Raw genomic sequence first — 16,156 nt, forward strand, 5'->3', positions numbered from 1 at the left:
TGAGATGGTATAAACACTTCTAATGAGGTACATTTAAGAATGCCCCTGGAGAATCTATTGCCCACTTAGGTTTAAGAAATTCATAGAATTATTATGAGAACAAGATGACACAATCCATACAAAGCACTTGGTGACCAGTCTGTTGTAAGTACTTAATAAAGGTCAGTTTGAGTATTATTTTTAAGACCCCCACCAACCTTCAGAATCCCAACTGCCCAGCATTTATACTGGCATCTCCTCAACTCTTGAATTTAATCAAGACACGTGACTGAAAGTGAGTCAGCCAAAATACGGGTAATAAAATAGAGACCCAAGAAATCAGCATGTCTGGTTTACTGTAATAGTGTCTCCAAGAGAAAAGTGCTTTTATCAGTCAAGTAGACCTTCCCTGTGATAATTATTTTCTACTGATAGGGTGAAAATTGCTAGTACTAAATGAAGCTGGTACTAGCATCTTCTAATAGAAGATGGAGAATAGAAATTTTGCAGGCTGTGAAAGTTTGCAGGCTGTGAAATTTTGCCATGATATTCTCATGCCAGAGAGAGGCAAGTTTGCAGAAGCCTCAGGTCTGTCTTGATATAGGCTTTTCTGAAGCTCTTAGGGAGACAGCAATTCCCAACAATGTCTTGATCCATTGCTAAGCTTTCACGTCACTATGTTTTAAAAAATCAGTGACTCATGCAGTTCTTGGAAAGGGGAACCTGATATTTTCCAGAACTCTCTCAGGAGGGTACTCCTTACTGCCACCTTTCAAAAATGCCTGCTGCAGAAGGGCTATTTAGAAGTTGAACATTTTAAAGTGACATGTAGATTCATTGGTCCCAGTGATCATTTACCAGGATTTTTTCTGCTGTTAAATAGCCTGAATTTTCCTTTAGGTAAAAATGACCTATGCCAGAAAAGCTTTCACAAGGTTGTTTTTCTAAACAGGTTCAAGTTAGAATGAAATATTCGGTATTTGCTGCTAATTTAAAATGTCAAATCCCCTCTTTTATTGTTAGAATAAATGGGATAATAAAATACTCTCCTCTCTGTAAATCTACAGAAATTTATTATGCAGTTGATTCACACATGAAATATACCCTTTGTTTAAATTCATATACTTTTAGAGTCAGAGAGATGTGGGATCAGTGACCAATTCTGCCATTTCCTTGGTTAATGGCTTTGAGGAACACAATCACTCTGAGCATCATTTTCTCTTCTGTACAATGAAGACGCTAATATCTGCCTCTCAAGAGTTTTATATTAAATGAGGTAAGTGTGTAAAAGGATTTAGCACAGGCTAATTACACTTAACACATAATATTTTCTAAAATAATTATAACTTTCATGCTACTTCTTTAATTAGTATTTAATTTTTAATTTGTGTATTTTTTCTTAGCCTGCATTTGTTGGTATTTTCAGATCAATAGTAAATAATGATGCTAACAGACATGCTTTTCTTTTTAGTGATTTTGAGAAAATGCTTCCAGAATATATAGTTCACATGGTTATCATTTTGAGGTAGTGTGCTTTTTCTACCTTTCTGGGTTTCTTTTAAAGCTTTTTTTTTTTTTTTTGCCAAACTGGGCTTTCATTACTGTGGGCTGGCTTTCTCGAGTTGTGCTGAGTGAGGGTTACTCTTCATTGCAGTGCATGGCCTTCTCATTGCAGTGGTTTCTCTAATCATAGAGCACAGGCTCTAGGCATGTGGACTAGTAGTTGTAGTGAACAGGCTCAGTTGCTCTGTGGCATGTGTAGTCTTCCTGGACCAGGGATCGAACCTATGTCCCCTGCATTGACAGGAGGATTCTTATCCACTGTAGCATCAGAGAAGTCTAACTTTTCTATATTTTTAAAATCAATAAGGAATGAAGAATTACATAAGAGACCTTTTTAGCATATACCAAAGTGACCTTTTTTTTTTTCTTCCGTGGCCAGTTAATAGGGTGAATTAAGTTACTAGGTTAAAAAAGTCATATTATTTTTACATGCCTGTGATACACTTCACTTGGTCATGGTAAGTTATTATTTTAATATAATACTGGGTTGTTTTTCCTGATATATACTTAGGATATTTGCACTGATAGCTTTAAGTGAGTTAGTATTATTGTTTCTGTGTTATCTCTGCCTGATTTTGGATAATTGTTATGAGTGTTTGTAGAAAGAATTGATACATATCCCTTCTCTATGGATGGTAATAGTTTAAATAGAATAGGGATTAGGTACTTCCTGAAATCATCCAAGTCCAAATTTTTTAGGAATAGTTCTTGGCTCTCTGAGTCCTCTTCATGCTCAGTTTTCCCCTCTGGGATCTTTCTTTCAGATGATCTAAATCTATCCTCCATATCTTTTCAGTGTCCTTTTGTTTTTTAATTGAAGTATATTTGCTGTACATTATTATATGTTACAGGTGTACAGTATAGTGGGCTTTCCAGGTAGTGCTAGGGGTAAAGAACCCACCTGCAAAAGCAGGAGACATAAGAGACATGGGTTCGATCCCTGGGTGGAGATGATCCCCTGGAGGAGGGTATGGCCACCCACTCCACTGTTGTTGCCTGGAGAATCCCATGGACCGAGGAGCCTGGTGGGCTACAGCCCATGGGGTTGCAGAGTTGAACACGATTGGAGTGACTTAGCATGCATGCACATGTAATATATTGATTCACAATTTTTGAAGGTTATACCCTATTTATAGTTATTGTATTTGCTATGTTCTCTGTATTGTACAATATATCATTGCAGCTTATTTTATACGTAATAGTTGTATCTCTTCCTCCCCTACCCCCTTCCCTCTTCCCACTGGTAAATAGTTTTCTACATTTCAGTGTTTTTATTTTCTATCAGTTTTTTCTGTGCTACATTCTAGATCTGTTTCCAGTGCAAAGAAGTCTTTCATAATTTAAGCTTAATTGCTGTTGAACCTCTCCATTGAATTGCTAATTTTAATGGCTTTTTTTCTTTTCTAGAAGGTCCCTATTTGATTATTTTAAATTAATTTGCTCTTTTTCTTACCTTTAGAAAACCTTTGTGGGGTTTCCTTGGTGGCTTGGTGGTAAGGAATCTGTCTGCCCATGCAGGAGGCCTGGGTTCAATCCCTGATCAGGGAAGATCCCACAGGCCACAGAGAAACAGAGTCCCTGCACCACAACTTCTGAGCCTGAGCTCAAGAGCCCAGGAGCTGCAACTACTGAGTCTATGTGCTGCAACTACTGAGGCCCACACACCTAGAGCCTGTGCTCTGCAACAAGAGAAGTCACTACAATGAGAAACCCATGCCGCAACTAGAGAGTAGACCCCACTTGCCACAGCTAGGGAAAAACCCTGAGCGCCACAAAGACCCAGCAGAGCCAAAAATAAATAAATAACATTATTTAAAAAATGAGAAAAGAGACTGAAAAAAATTAGCATGGCCTCAGGAATGTATAGAATATAACAAGAAATGTAATATTAAAAACAAAAAAACCTTTGTATACAACTATGTAACTGCCATACAGATCACAGATCGACCATGAAACATATTTATCACTTTAGAAAATTTCCTTCTGCCCCTTTCCAGACTGTAATTGATCCCCACCAGAGCTCATTTTATTATGACTAACTTTATTATTGGTTTGTTTTGCTTGTTGCTTAGCTTGGTATACATGGAATCATGTATAAAGATACTCTTATGGAATCACATATAAAGATACTCTTCCGTATCTGTGTTCTTTCACTCAACATAATATTTGTGAGCTTTGGCCATGTTGTTCCATATACCAGGAATAGTTATTTCCTGGTGTGGATTAGCCACCATTTATTCATCCATCTTCCCGTTGTCAGGGATTTGGGCTGTTTTTGTTTTCTTTTCACTCTTAGGAATAAAGCTGCTCTTAACATTTCTGTACAAGTCTTTTTGTGGACATAAGCACTCATTTCTCTTGGATATGTGCCCAGGAGTGGAAATGTTGAGTCCTGGCAGAGGCGCATATTTTTAGCCTTGGTAGAAGCAGCCAGTTTTCCATATTGGTTGTGCCATTTATGCTCTCAACAACAGCGTGGGACAGTTCACCATCACCAACACTTGGTATTGTTAGTCTTTGTGGTTTTAGTCATTTTAGTGGGTAGGTAGCTGTTCTTTTATCTGCATTCCTGATTAAAAATGATATTGAGCACATTTTCACATCTTTTTTGGAAAAACATACATATTTTTAATATCTTATAGATCGTCTAATTTTTTCTAGTTTTTTGTGCTAATATTATAATTTGTTGTGTCTCTTGATTCCTATCCTGGTGATTTTAATTTTGAATGTGAGTTAATCTGATTTTATTCATCCTTCCCAGGAGATCGAGGTTGTACCTCAGCAGACTGATTTTACATTTGCCCTTTCCAGAATTCCAAGGGTTTCAATGTTCTGGAGCCATTTTTACTTGATATTTCAGCTTGAATATATGATCTCAACATTGTAAAGTTGGAATCATATCAAAATTTTTAAAATTGTATCAAATTTTAAACTTTCAGAAAAAGTTGATTTTCTGACTTAAATAATGCCTTATAATAATATTGTGCTTAATTGTTCAGTCATGTCCAACTCTTTGTGACCCCATGGACTGCAGCCCTGCCAGGCTCCTCTGTCCATGGGGATTCTCCAGGCAAGTATACTTGAGTGGGTTGCTATGCCCTCCTCCAGGAGATTTTCCTAACCCAGGGATCAAACCCAGGTCTCCCATATTGCAGGTGGATTCTTTACTGTTTGAGCCACCAGAGAATCCCTATAATACTATTCAGATGTGATATATGTAGTGAGTTCTCAATGTTAATGTTTCATATCAGAACGTGCTTTTCAAATTATATATTTTTTTCAAAATCATTTAATTTGAGCTTCACAAAAACTCAGTGACGCGAGCAGGCAGTTGTTATCATGCTTTCTTGTTTTTTTTTTTTCCTTTTTGCAAATGAGGAAATGGAAACTCAGGCTTTCAATGATAAGTCCAAGGCTATACATTCAATATGTGATCAGACTAAGACTAGAACTCAACTCTTTTAATTCTTAGCCCAGTTCCTTTTTTCCAATATATTCTATGTAGACTGACATAACTCCTTGTTGTTATAGATCACATATCATAGAAATCATTTAATCCCAAGAGAAGTTAACTCATTCACTACTTACATTAGTAGCCTAGTATAGCACATGGCTACGAGCATGAGCATGAGCTTGGAAATCAGATTGCCTGAGTTTGCATCTCAATTCAACTAAACCTTTGGCACATTAGCCAATCTGGATCTCAGTTGTAAAATGGAGGTAATAATGCTTGCCTCATAGAATTTTTGTCAAGATTAAATGAGAGTATACTTATAAAGCTCATATCTTCTTAGTATGTGTTAGCTATTATTATCCTTTCATCAGATTTTTAATGAGACGGTTTATGCCATATGCACTCTACTGATATCTGCATTGATTTTGCATTGCTTCTCTCTTCTTTGCCCCCAGGAATTTTCTTCTCTCATGTTGTCTGATACAAGACAGTACTAGACACTACAGTGATTATATGATATTTAAATCATAAATCATTCTGTCATCTCTATGCCTTATTGGCACATGTAACTAAGCTTTATTAAAATATTATATAAGCCAAGAATTTTCCATGAAATATTAGGCTTGCTAATTTTTTCCCTACATTTTTGGCCAAAAGCCTAGATGCCTTGTGTTTCTAATATAATGTTATACTTTTGTGTTTCCAATATATAATGTTATACTGCATTTAATGTAGGCTGGAAATTGTCAAGTGGGAACAAAGAAAAGAAGCTCGTATTTTCAGGTGAAATCTTGTTACTCCTAAATCAGCTTCTGCCACTTTCTCTCTCCTGTTTGTCAAGGACAGAGCAAACTCTGTGTCTGGGCCAAGTCCTTGGCACTTGGAAGTGATAGGTCACTGGGAGAAACGGGTGCCTCTATCTAAAGCGTGCTTGTGATTGTCGTATGTGTTGGGGATCCTGAAATGAGCAGGATGGTGCAATTCTAGGTGAGTGTTACTGCTCATTTTGAATGGGCAGTGGGAGAAAGTGTCTCACAAGCTGTGTGTTATGCAGTCATTCCATAGGGAAATAAAACTTGGGATTAAAAAGTCAATATTTGGAAGTGATTACTTATGGCAGGAGATTTTGTCTTGCTTTCTTGTTTTTTAAAGAAAATTGTATCTTTCTTTGGACTTCCCTTCTCTCTGGAGCAAAGGTAGGGGATTTGAACATAGAAGGAATGCCCAAGAGTTTAGTCAGCTACCTCACTCAAGTAATTGAAGAATGACTCTCCCTCCCTCTTTCCAATTTTTCTTTTTTTCCCCCCAAAGAATCAGTAGCCAGCCCAGTCCCATCACTCTTTTTTTCTGGAACTATTGGTTGTGATTTGAATTTGTATTCCGATTTTCATGTCACTCTCCAGACTGTGAAACTCCCCTCAGCAGAAGATATTACTTTCAATTGGCTCAGACCTTCTGGCCACAGCTTTTTAGGCCAAGGGTTGATCCTTGACCCAAAGTGAAGTCGTGTAAATTTGTCCAGTCATATGTAAGATCAAAGGATGAGCTGGACATAGGAGATTCCTTTCTTGATACTTGGAAATAGACAATCTGAGAAGTGAAGAAAGTGACTGTGGGTGAAGGTGCTCCAGGATTTCATCTGAGATAAGGATGGTCAGAAAGTCTACATGCAAGATGAGGAAGGAGTGGACAGAGGGGTGGAGATGACAGCTCTGAAGGGAAGAATGAAGCCGAGAAACTTGACAGAAATAGTATTAGAGAGTGGAGAGTCTCTAGACCTGACCCCATCCTCACTCTTGCTGAGGCCCAATAATTCTGCATTTCCTAAATTCTAATGCATGAGTCTCTCTTCAATACACCCCGATCTTACTACTCCCTTCTCTGGTGTTTGCAAGTACCATCTCTGGAGCTCAATTTTAATTTTTTATTTAATTTGCCACTTTAGATATAAAATTTAGAGGATAACTATGTTTTATTATATAGGATATAATACAGTATTTCTTAGTAAAAACTATTTTCTTAATAAAAATATATACTTCCAAAAACAGAAGTGCCATCTCGGGAGTCAGACAGAGATCAATGATTAAACTAACTATTTGGGAGTAATTCATTTACCTTCTAGCCTCAGCTTTCTCATCTGTAACCTAAGTACAATGAAAAAAAAAAATAGTTTTTTCAGAAAAATCTTTGGAAAATATTTCAGAAGATTATATACTAGTTTTAATATACTAGAAAGCTTTGTACTACTCTGACAAATATTCTCTCTGAATCACACTTTATCACTCAAAAGTGACACTTAGCAGATACTAAACAAATGCCATCAATCAAGATGAAATAACTGAAGTTTATTTTCATGCAACCTCCTTTAGTAGGGGGACAACAATCTTTCAAAAATGCCCAGTTCACTAGCTTTCATAAAAATTATTTTATTTATTTATTTAGAAAAAGTTTTTGACCACATGATATGGCATATGGAATCCTGGTTCCCCAACCAGAGATTGAACCCATGACCTTCTGCAGTGGAAGTCTGGAGACTTAACCACTGAACTGCCAGAGAAGTCCCCATAACAATTATGATCATCCCTTTGTTGAACTAAAAAGAACCTGCCCACTATAACTCAGCAATGTATTGCCATTGTTATCTTAAAAACTGGTAGAAAAGGTGGGTTGAACTTCTTATCACTGAAAATACATTTTATTATCACTTCTCAGCCTTTTGGCTAAGACCAAGTGTGGAAATATATCTCACAATTTATCTAAAACTTATTCCTAAAGGTGACTCTTTTGTCTAGAAGAAACACTTAAAGACTATTATAGGCATCTTTCTGCCATCCATTCTAAAAACTTGTATTTGACTTATGTATGCATCATGTTAATATGTGTTGTAAAAATTTATAGCAACTATACACTTCTTTAAGGCAGTTAAGATAGATGTGAATGTACATACTCAGATGTTTGTGTGTGGAAGGGAGCACCCAACCATATTGAGAGATCAGGAGATAGATTGTAACCTGTGAAAAAGGGTTAACAGTAAACTTCCTTGATGGATTCTATTTATGCCTGCTTTCAAAGGATTGATGAATATTTTGGGTATCTGAAAGAAAGAGATTAGGAATTTTTTTTTAAATTATGAAAGTCACTCAGTCATGTCCAACTTTTTATGACCCCCCCCCATGGACTGTAGTCTGGGGAATTCTCCAGGCAAGAATACTAGAGTGGGTTGCCATTCCCTTCTCCAGGGGATCTTCCCAACCCAGGGATCGACCCAGGTCTCCCGCATTGCAGGCAGATTCTTTACCATCTGAGCCACCAGGGAAGCCCAAGAATACTGCAGTGGGTAGGCTATCCTTCTCCAGGGGATCTTCCTGACCCAGGAATCAAACTGAGGTCTCCTGCATTGCAGGTGGATTTTTTTTAACCAGCTGAGCTATCAAGGAAGCATCTCTTTGCTTAAGTAGCATTGGAACAAAGCTCCAACTACTATTAGGGCTTCACTGGGGGCTCAGAGGTTAAAGCGTTTGGCCTGCAATGTGGGGGACCTGGGTTTGATCCCTGGGTCAGGAAGATCCCCTGGAGAAAGAAATGGCAACCCACTCCAGTATTCTTGCCTGGGAAATCCCATGGACGGAGGAGCCTGGTGGGCTACAGTCCATGGGGTTGCTAGGACAAAACTGAGCGACTTTTTTTTTTTACCAGCTGAGCTATCAAGGAAGCATGCTCTTTGCTTAAGTAGCATTGGAACAAAGCTCCAACTACTATTAGTCAAAGTACAAATACTTAGATATGAAACTGTTGGCCTAAATCCACATGGCCCTGATAATACTAAAGGTCAATAGTCTTTCACTTAATTAAAACTGATAACGTGTATAAATAGCACATACTGTAGCCCTGTCTAAGGGAAAAATGCAAACAAAGCAGCATTAGCCAGTGTTGTACTGTTGTTTTATGGACAAGCTACTTATTTTATGCCAAGGGCAGATAGAAATCACCATCTGAAAGCAATGCTTTTTGCCATTAATGTGTAGCGTATATTTGAGATGGTCTGTGATGGTTGATAGCACTGAGATCACAGAAGGCTTTCTTCTTGGAGCCAATTAACTTATTTAGCCAGGTATGGCTCCCTTGATCTTTGTCAATTTAGAAAGGGCATTGGTGACCATAGTGTAAATGACTAAGGGAAATGAGCTCCAGCCCATAGAAAAAGAAAAAAATTTTAAATCCCATGTAGTGAATATGTAGAATTAATATATCAAATTTCATATGTCAGTGATGATGATACCAACAGGAAAAATGTGAAGGTGGCAAGGGGAATAATTATCACAGGTAATTTGCCATCCTTCCACATTGTAAAACATCAATAGTGAAACCTATGCAAAACTACTCACATTTACACACTAGAAACATTTGAAAATATGAATTCAAACTCAATAGGGTAACATGCAAATAACTCAACAGGGAATTCAGATGTGGGTTAAAAAAGCTTGTCTCTTTTCCAAAAAATTCCCCTTTAGATCACACATTGTTGATTAAACTACAACACAAAGTAAAACAGTGTTCAGAATCCCTGTTTACATCTTCTCCTCTGAGATTCAGTTCATTTCACTGTTTCCTTTATGACAAACTAAGGCAGTTGATTCAATGACACCAAGAGGTTTGTTCTGGCAGCCTAGGATAGGTCAATGTCAGCAAAGCTAGGAAGCAAGTGAATATCACCTCCAGCATCTTATGGCTCCACATTATGCACAATAAAAAGAAATGAGAGTGGTGACCAAGGTAGACTGACGATTCCCAAACCTGGCTAATTATGAATCTCATCTGGAAGCATTTGCTAGAAATACAGGTATAAACCCTTTCACTGGGGAGTTTGAGCTAGAGGAATCTTACTAATGCCTGAGCAAATCTTGAAAATGATGTGTAGTTACTAAAGAAAAAAATTAAACTCAAGTTACAGAATATAGCCTCTTGGCTACAGTTTCTTACTATCAAAGGCTAAGATTAGAAGACTGCATTTAACTTTGGATAAGGGATTAATTAGGGAATTATTAAAATGTTATAAATCATAGACCGCCAAAGAATGGAGTACGAAATAGTCATTTAACATATATTGGAAGACAACCATAAAGACTAATCAATAAACCTTGGAGAAAAGTCCAGACATCCAACTCTTTAATTAGAGATGTAACAAAATTTATAGATATAGTTGTTCCACTTGATGTAAACCTCCCAAAAGCCTATATATAAAACTGAGTCTGTGACTGTGACAGGTGTGAAACAAAACTGTCAAAGCATAATCAAGTACTGTCTTGTCAACTTGTGTTAATTTACAGCTATTGATCAGTCCTGGTTGATGCCCAATGGTATTGTAAGTAAAAGAATAATCATCCTTTTAAATTAAGCAAATGAAAAAAGTAATTTATTATATAATACCAAAGCAGCAAATGTTCATAGTAGAAGAAACACAACACAGAGAGGGAAAAGCTATAGGCACATGGCTAGTGGTAAAATTAATCAGTGGACCGATCAACTATCCTTATTAGGGCCTGCTGTGGTTCAGGTACTTGTATTATATGCCAAGGGCACAGAGACAAACAGGACATGGTCCCAGACCTCAAGAACCAGTCACTTGGAAGGATCTTCTCTTATCTATCTAATCTAGAGCGAAGTTGACTTTTAAATTGATCACAAGGAGCGCTTAGAAGTAGAGGGTGCACAGTCCTTTAAGAGAAGAATTTTTTTCTCTTTTAACATTATCAGTATCCTATTTTCATATAAAGCTTTAGGTATTTACTGCTCTTCACAAATATTAAGGAATTAAAATTGGTAAAAATGATTTGGTTAATTAAATGTGAAATTTGTGATGTGAAATTTGATTATGTAAAGGCTGGTCTTCTTTTATAGATATATACCTATTTAATAAAAAATTATCTCAAGATGAATCATTTCCATATTCAATAGCTCATACATATAACACAATACATGATTAAACAACTTAAGAGATCATCCTTGACTTTATTCAGTCAATTTAGTTTTGTAAACAATTAAACACTGAAGTGACTGCAAGTTATGAGGAAACCAGTGACTACTGAGTTGTAAAAATGGTAAATGTGATTTTCTGTTTAGCGTAATTAGAGATGCTTCTGCTGACACTGCCTGGATAGCAGTAGAATATTTACAGATATCATGAGGGATTATTTCAGTGGGTAAATCCTCATTTCTCTTGTTGTGTGTGGGTGCTAAGAAGCTTCAGTCATGTCCGACTCTTTGTGACCTGATAGATCATGGCCCACCAGGCTCCTCTGTCCATGGGATTCTCCAGGTAAGAACACTGGAGTGGCTTGCCATGCCCTCCTCCAGGGGATCTTCCCAACCCAGGGGTTGAACCTGCATCTCTTAAGTCTCCTGCCTAGGCAGGTAGGTTCTTTACCACTATTACCACCTGGGAAGCCCTTTCTCTGTGATACCGGAATATATAACTTGGTTAAAAACATCGTAGAAATTCAACCTTACAAAGCATCTGCATGCTAGAAACACTTTGAGTAGATTGGTGGAACATTTAGAAAATATTTTGAAGATCAAATCAACAGTTATTGATTCTGTTCTGTTTAACTTTCAGGGAAGAATTAAGAGGATTTTTCTCCTAATGAAGTTTTATATATCCAACGAGTTGACAGTTTGTACTAAGTAACATAGAACACTTTTGTCCATCCTTGTGAAACTTATTTTAGGTAGACATCAAGACTCTAAATTCAGGTGAAGGCCCAGGCATAAGTTCTGTATGAGTAAGTATACAAATTTTCCAAGCATGAATACACAATACAATAAACTGAACACAGGAACTATAGAAAGGGAGCTTACATTCTCTTTTTCCATCAGTTATAATTCTTCAAACCTTACAATGCACATGGACCCTCATGTGAAAATCAATATTGATACAAATGTATCAAATGTACAAAACTGCAGTATAAATCTTTGGCTGCTAGCATGACAGTGAAAGTAACTTTTAGTGTTTTTTCAATTTATTAATTTACATTTAAGAAAGCATGACACTAATATCCCATAAATTTTGATGCACCTTGAATATGCACATTAAAATCAGAATAAAATTTTGATATAGTCTTTACATGTACATTAAAATTACAGCAGGAGCAAATATATACCTGTGTTACACCACTGGGCATAACTGTTTACAAGAAATAGGCATTCTTCCACCTAGAAATGGACACATGTTTTACATATATGTGTATGTCTACCTATGTTTATATATGTATGTATGTATGTTTGTATAGATATATCCTGTGAAAATAAGGCCACTTGCTTATTTATGCTCTCCAGTCTTGAATAATGTGGAATTTTAGGGCTTGATGATTATAAACACATCTAATGATTAATTAAACCATGGAAAGCTGTAGTGACCTGTCACTGAAGGGTTGAGCCTTATTACTTTTTGAACTTCAGTCTGGAAAAGCACATTATGCTCGATATCTTAAGAACTCTTCTCTTACTAGATAAGGAAAAATGGAACCTTGGGTATAATTTGTCAAAATTTCAAACTCTTATGAAAGATCATTTTAAGGTTTTAGATTTACAGAGTTATTATAAATGTAATAATAACTTCTAGTCTTGGTGACCAGAAACAATTTAGATGAAAAAAAAGAGGCTTCTATAAGAAATGTCAGTATTATTAATGTTGATGAATACAGAACATATTCTCAGACAGTAAATAATGAATTTGAGTGTTTCATTTTCTAACTGATTAGAAAACCTGTCCTCCTTTTAATTTCTTCCAATAATATCTGGAAACACCAACAAAAAGGAAATATATTCTTACAAATAAGAGTAAAATAATACTGAATGCTAATTGTAACTTCTATGCTTGAGAGATATTTTCCAGACTTAAGCAGAATAGTTGATTTACCACTTAGAGTAGCTTACTTGTTTGAATACAATCTGTTATTCTGTAGCTTAATCTTTAGAAAAACATCAGTAATAAACATAATAAGCAGTCACAGATTAGAAAACAAAGCAAAACAAAGAAAACAGGAAGAAGAAACATCATAGAAAATGCAATATTCACTGGTACAGTGATATTGTTACTAATTACAAATTCCACAACATAACAATTAAACTTCACAAAAGTGTGTAAAAGTTTAAGATGCCACTTTCCAAAGGCCAACCTGATGATCCATTAAGTAGGTTATGAGAGCATTGTTTTAAATACAAGCATGGTTTTAAGACATTCCGTCACATGTCTGCACGAACAAAAGAAGCGAATACTCCATCTTCCCGGGCCAAGAGGCTTTCTGGAGTGTCATATTCTAAAATATTTCCTCGCTTCATCACAATAACTAGGTCTGCCGTCAGAATAGTGTGAACCCGATGCTGTGAGTGAGAAAAGAATAAATGTATTCGTTATAAATTTCAGGGCACCAGCCAAAGCAATGGAAAATGCATATTTCACTGTTTATACAAGGGCATTTCTTTATCTTGGGCACAGCCCTTCTTTTTCTTTCTTATGTAAAGTATGATTTATTTACATACTTTTAAACACCAGCCAGTATGACTGGGTCTTATATAGGCTGTATTAGATTGAGTGTACCTAATATAGTAGTTTCATCATTTTCACAGAATTGTGAATAGGATAACAAATGTTTGTCAAATAATTAAATGATAAGAGTCACTGTGAACCAGTTTGGTTATAGTTTAGTCTAGACTAAAATTAGCTTTTTAGTATAGTCAACTAATTCCCTGGGATAACACACAATTTGAAGAACCCCGGAAGGTGGTTTAATTCTGAGAAAACCATATGGGGAAGTCCATTCTGGCATGCAGTGTTAAAAGGTATTATCCAAGACTTTAGGTCGGCATGTTGTCTTTTTGTCTTTAGAGATCACTGCCACCCACTCAGTCATTTTCTCTTCCCACATGGTACCTTTTGGAAAGAAGCTCTAGTGTTAGTAATTAATCATAATAAAAATTACCACTTCCTGAACGTATATTATACATTAGCTACTCCGCACGCATACTTGTTAATCATCAGAACATTCCACAAATGTGGGTGTTAATCTCTCTCCACTTTATGGGGGAGACCACTGGGGTTCATAATAAATAAAGCAAAATCAGATCACACAGATAGTAAGTAGCAGAATCAACATCCAATCCAGGCTCATTCATTTCGGAGCTACTTCCACTCTGCCATAGGATGTTCTGTTGGGAGGATCTGGTCCTTCAGAGGGCTGTTCACCTGTCATTATTAGCGTCATGGTTAAGAAGGCAAGCTCCGAAGTCAGAATGGATTCATGTTTTGGTTTCCCCACCTGTTAGCTGTGCAATCTTGAGGAACAAACTTAACTTTTGTATGCCTTAACTTTCACATCAGTAAAATGATGGCTGGGGAATGGTGGTGAGGATCAAATGAGATAATGCATGAAAAAATAATTCAGCACTTTGTCTTTGCAGTGAGCCTTTTCGCTACTCTTGCTAAGTGCTGTCCAATAGAAATATAATGTGAGCCACAAATAGGCGGCACATGTAATTTCAAATCTCTTAGGAGCCATATTTTACAAGCACAAATAAACAGGTGGAATTTGTTTTAGTAATGTATGTCAGTAACAACCCAAAGTTCAACCTAGGGCGATCCCCAAAGCAAAAGCTTATCCCTTGCCCTGGACCTGAAGACGGGGTAGACTCAGTGTTCATGCTTTCAGAAAAGCAAGCCGTCTTGGTTGGAACTCACAACTAAGGGGCAAAGCAGTACATATATGGAGTGTGATAAAGATGCCAGCTTAGGACATGCACCACTAGTTTCAACATCCATAGACAAACCTGTATCATTCACTAAATACTGGTAATTAATGGACTTCCCTGGTGGCTCAGATGGTAAAGAAACTTTCTACAATGTAGGAGACCTGGGTTTGATTCTTGGGTGGGGAAGATCCCCTAGAGAAGGCTACCCACTCCAGTATTCTTGCCTGGAGAATTTCACGGACAGAGGAGCCTGGCAGGCTACAGGCTACAATCCATTGGGTTGCAAAGGGTTGGACATGACTGAGTGACAAACAATGGTATATATTTAAGATATCACACTTTAAAGGACAATTTTTATCTTTAAGAAAGGCCCAGAGCCCCTTGCATCTCCAGGCATTTAGAAAAAAATAAACTTAATGAGCTGTTTAATGTCCATTGTTCATTTCCTTCAAAAAATTAGTTCTTCAATAACCATATTACAGATATTTTTAAAAACTTAGCTTTCAAACCCATAAATAGGATATTATAAATATTGCCTTGATATTCTAAAATGATGCTTATTTTTTTAAATGTTGAAAAACTTGGCCTATAGAAGTAAATATATCTGGTGTTTATTCCATTACTCCAAATTAATTTCTGCTTGACAAAGTGTCAACTGCCATAGCATTGATGAAATTTTCAAAACGCTCCAGAGAAATAAACCTCAACAAGACTGAAGTATAGATTACTTCCATTAAAAAACGATACGGCTGGTGCACTGGGAAGACCCAGAGGGATCGGGTGGAGAGGGAGGTGGGAGGGGGGATTGGGATGGGGAATACATGTAAATCCATGGCTGATTCATGTCAATGTATGACAAAAACCACTACAATATTGTAAAGTAATTAGCCTCCAACTAATAAAAATAAATGAAAAAAAAAAAAAACATAAGCCAAGATTCAATTAGCAAAAAAAAAAAATGACACTATTTGGGGGCATGAGGACTTATTTTTAGAAACTTGAGAAAGTTATCTTCTATAGTTATTCCACAATTTTCAGTGGCAGTTAACAAAAGTAACAGAACAACTTTTATCAGGGAAGGAAAAATAGTTACTCTTAATAAATTCATGTATTTATTTATTGGCTGCACCACACAGTGTGTGGGATCACAGTTTCCTGACCAGGGATCGAACCTGTGCCCTCTTTGTTAGAAGTCAGTGTTTTAACTGATGGGCCACCAGCAAAGCCCCAATTACTCTTAACAGTTGTTGTTGTTTAGCTGCTAAGTCATGACCGACTCTTGCAACCCCATTGACCGTGCTCACCAGGCTCCTCTGTCCATAGGATTTCCCAGGTAAGAATACTGGAGTGGGTTCCCATTTCCTTCTCTAGGGGATCTTCCCAACCCAGGGATCGAACCCACATCTCTTGCATTGG

General features: G+C 36.9%; 1 protein-coding gene across 3 annotated transcripts in view; it reads right to left on the reverse strand.

Moving 5' to 3' along the window:
• Window positions 1–10,985: 10,985 nt before the first annotated feature.
• ABCC9 (ATP binding cassette subfamily C member 9) overlaps window positions 10,986–16,156 on the reverse strand; it is a 149,342-nt gene continuing 144,171 nt past the window's right edge. For all 3 annotated transcript variants that reach the window (XM_061125119.1, XM_061125117.1, XM_061125118.1), the window contains exon 40: window positions 10,986–13,375. In XM_061125119.1, the coding sequence (XP_060981102.1) occupies window positions 13,238–13,375 (138 nt within the window). In that variant the 3' untranslated portion in view covers window positions 10,986–13,237. The remainder of the gene's footprint in view (window positions 13,376–16,156) is intronic.

Source organism: Dama dama, chromosome 22 (assembly GCF_033118175.1).
Source record: "Dama dama isolate Ldn47 chromosome 22, ASM3311817v1, whole genome shotgun sequence".
Classification (NCBI taxonomy): domain Eukaryota; kingdom Metazoa; phylum Chordata; class Mammalia; order Artiodactyla; family Cervidae; genus Dama; species Dama dama.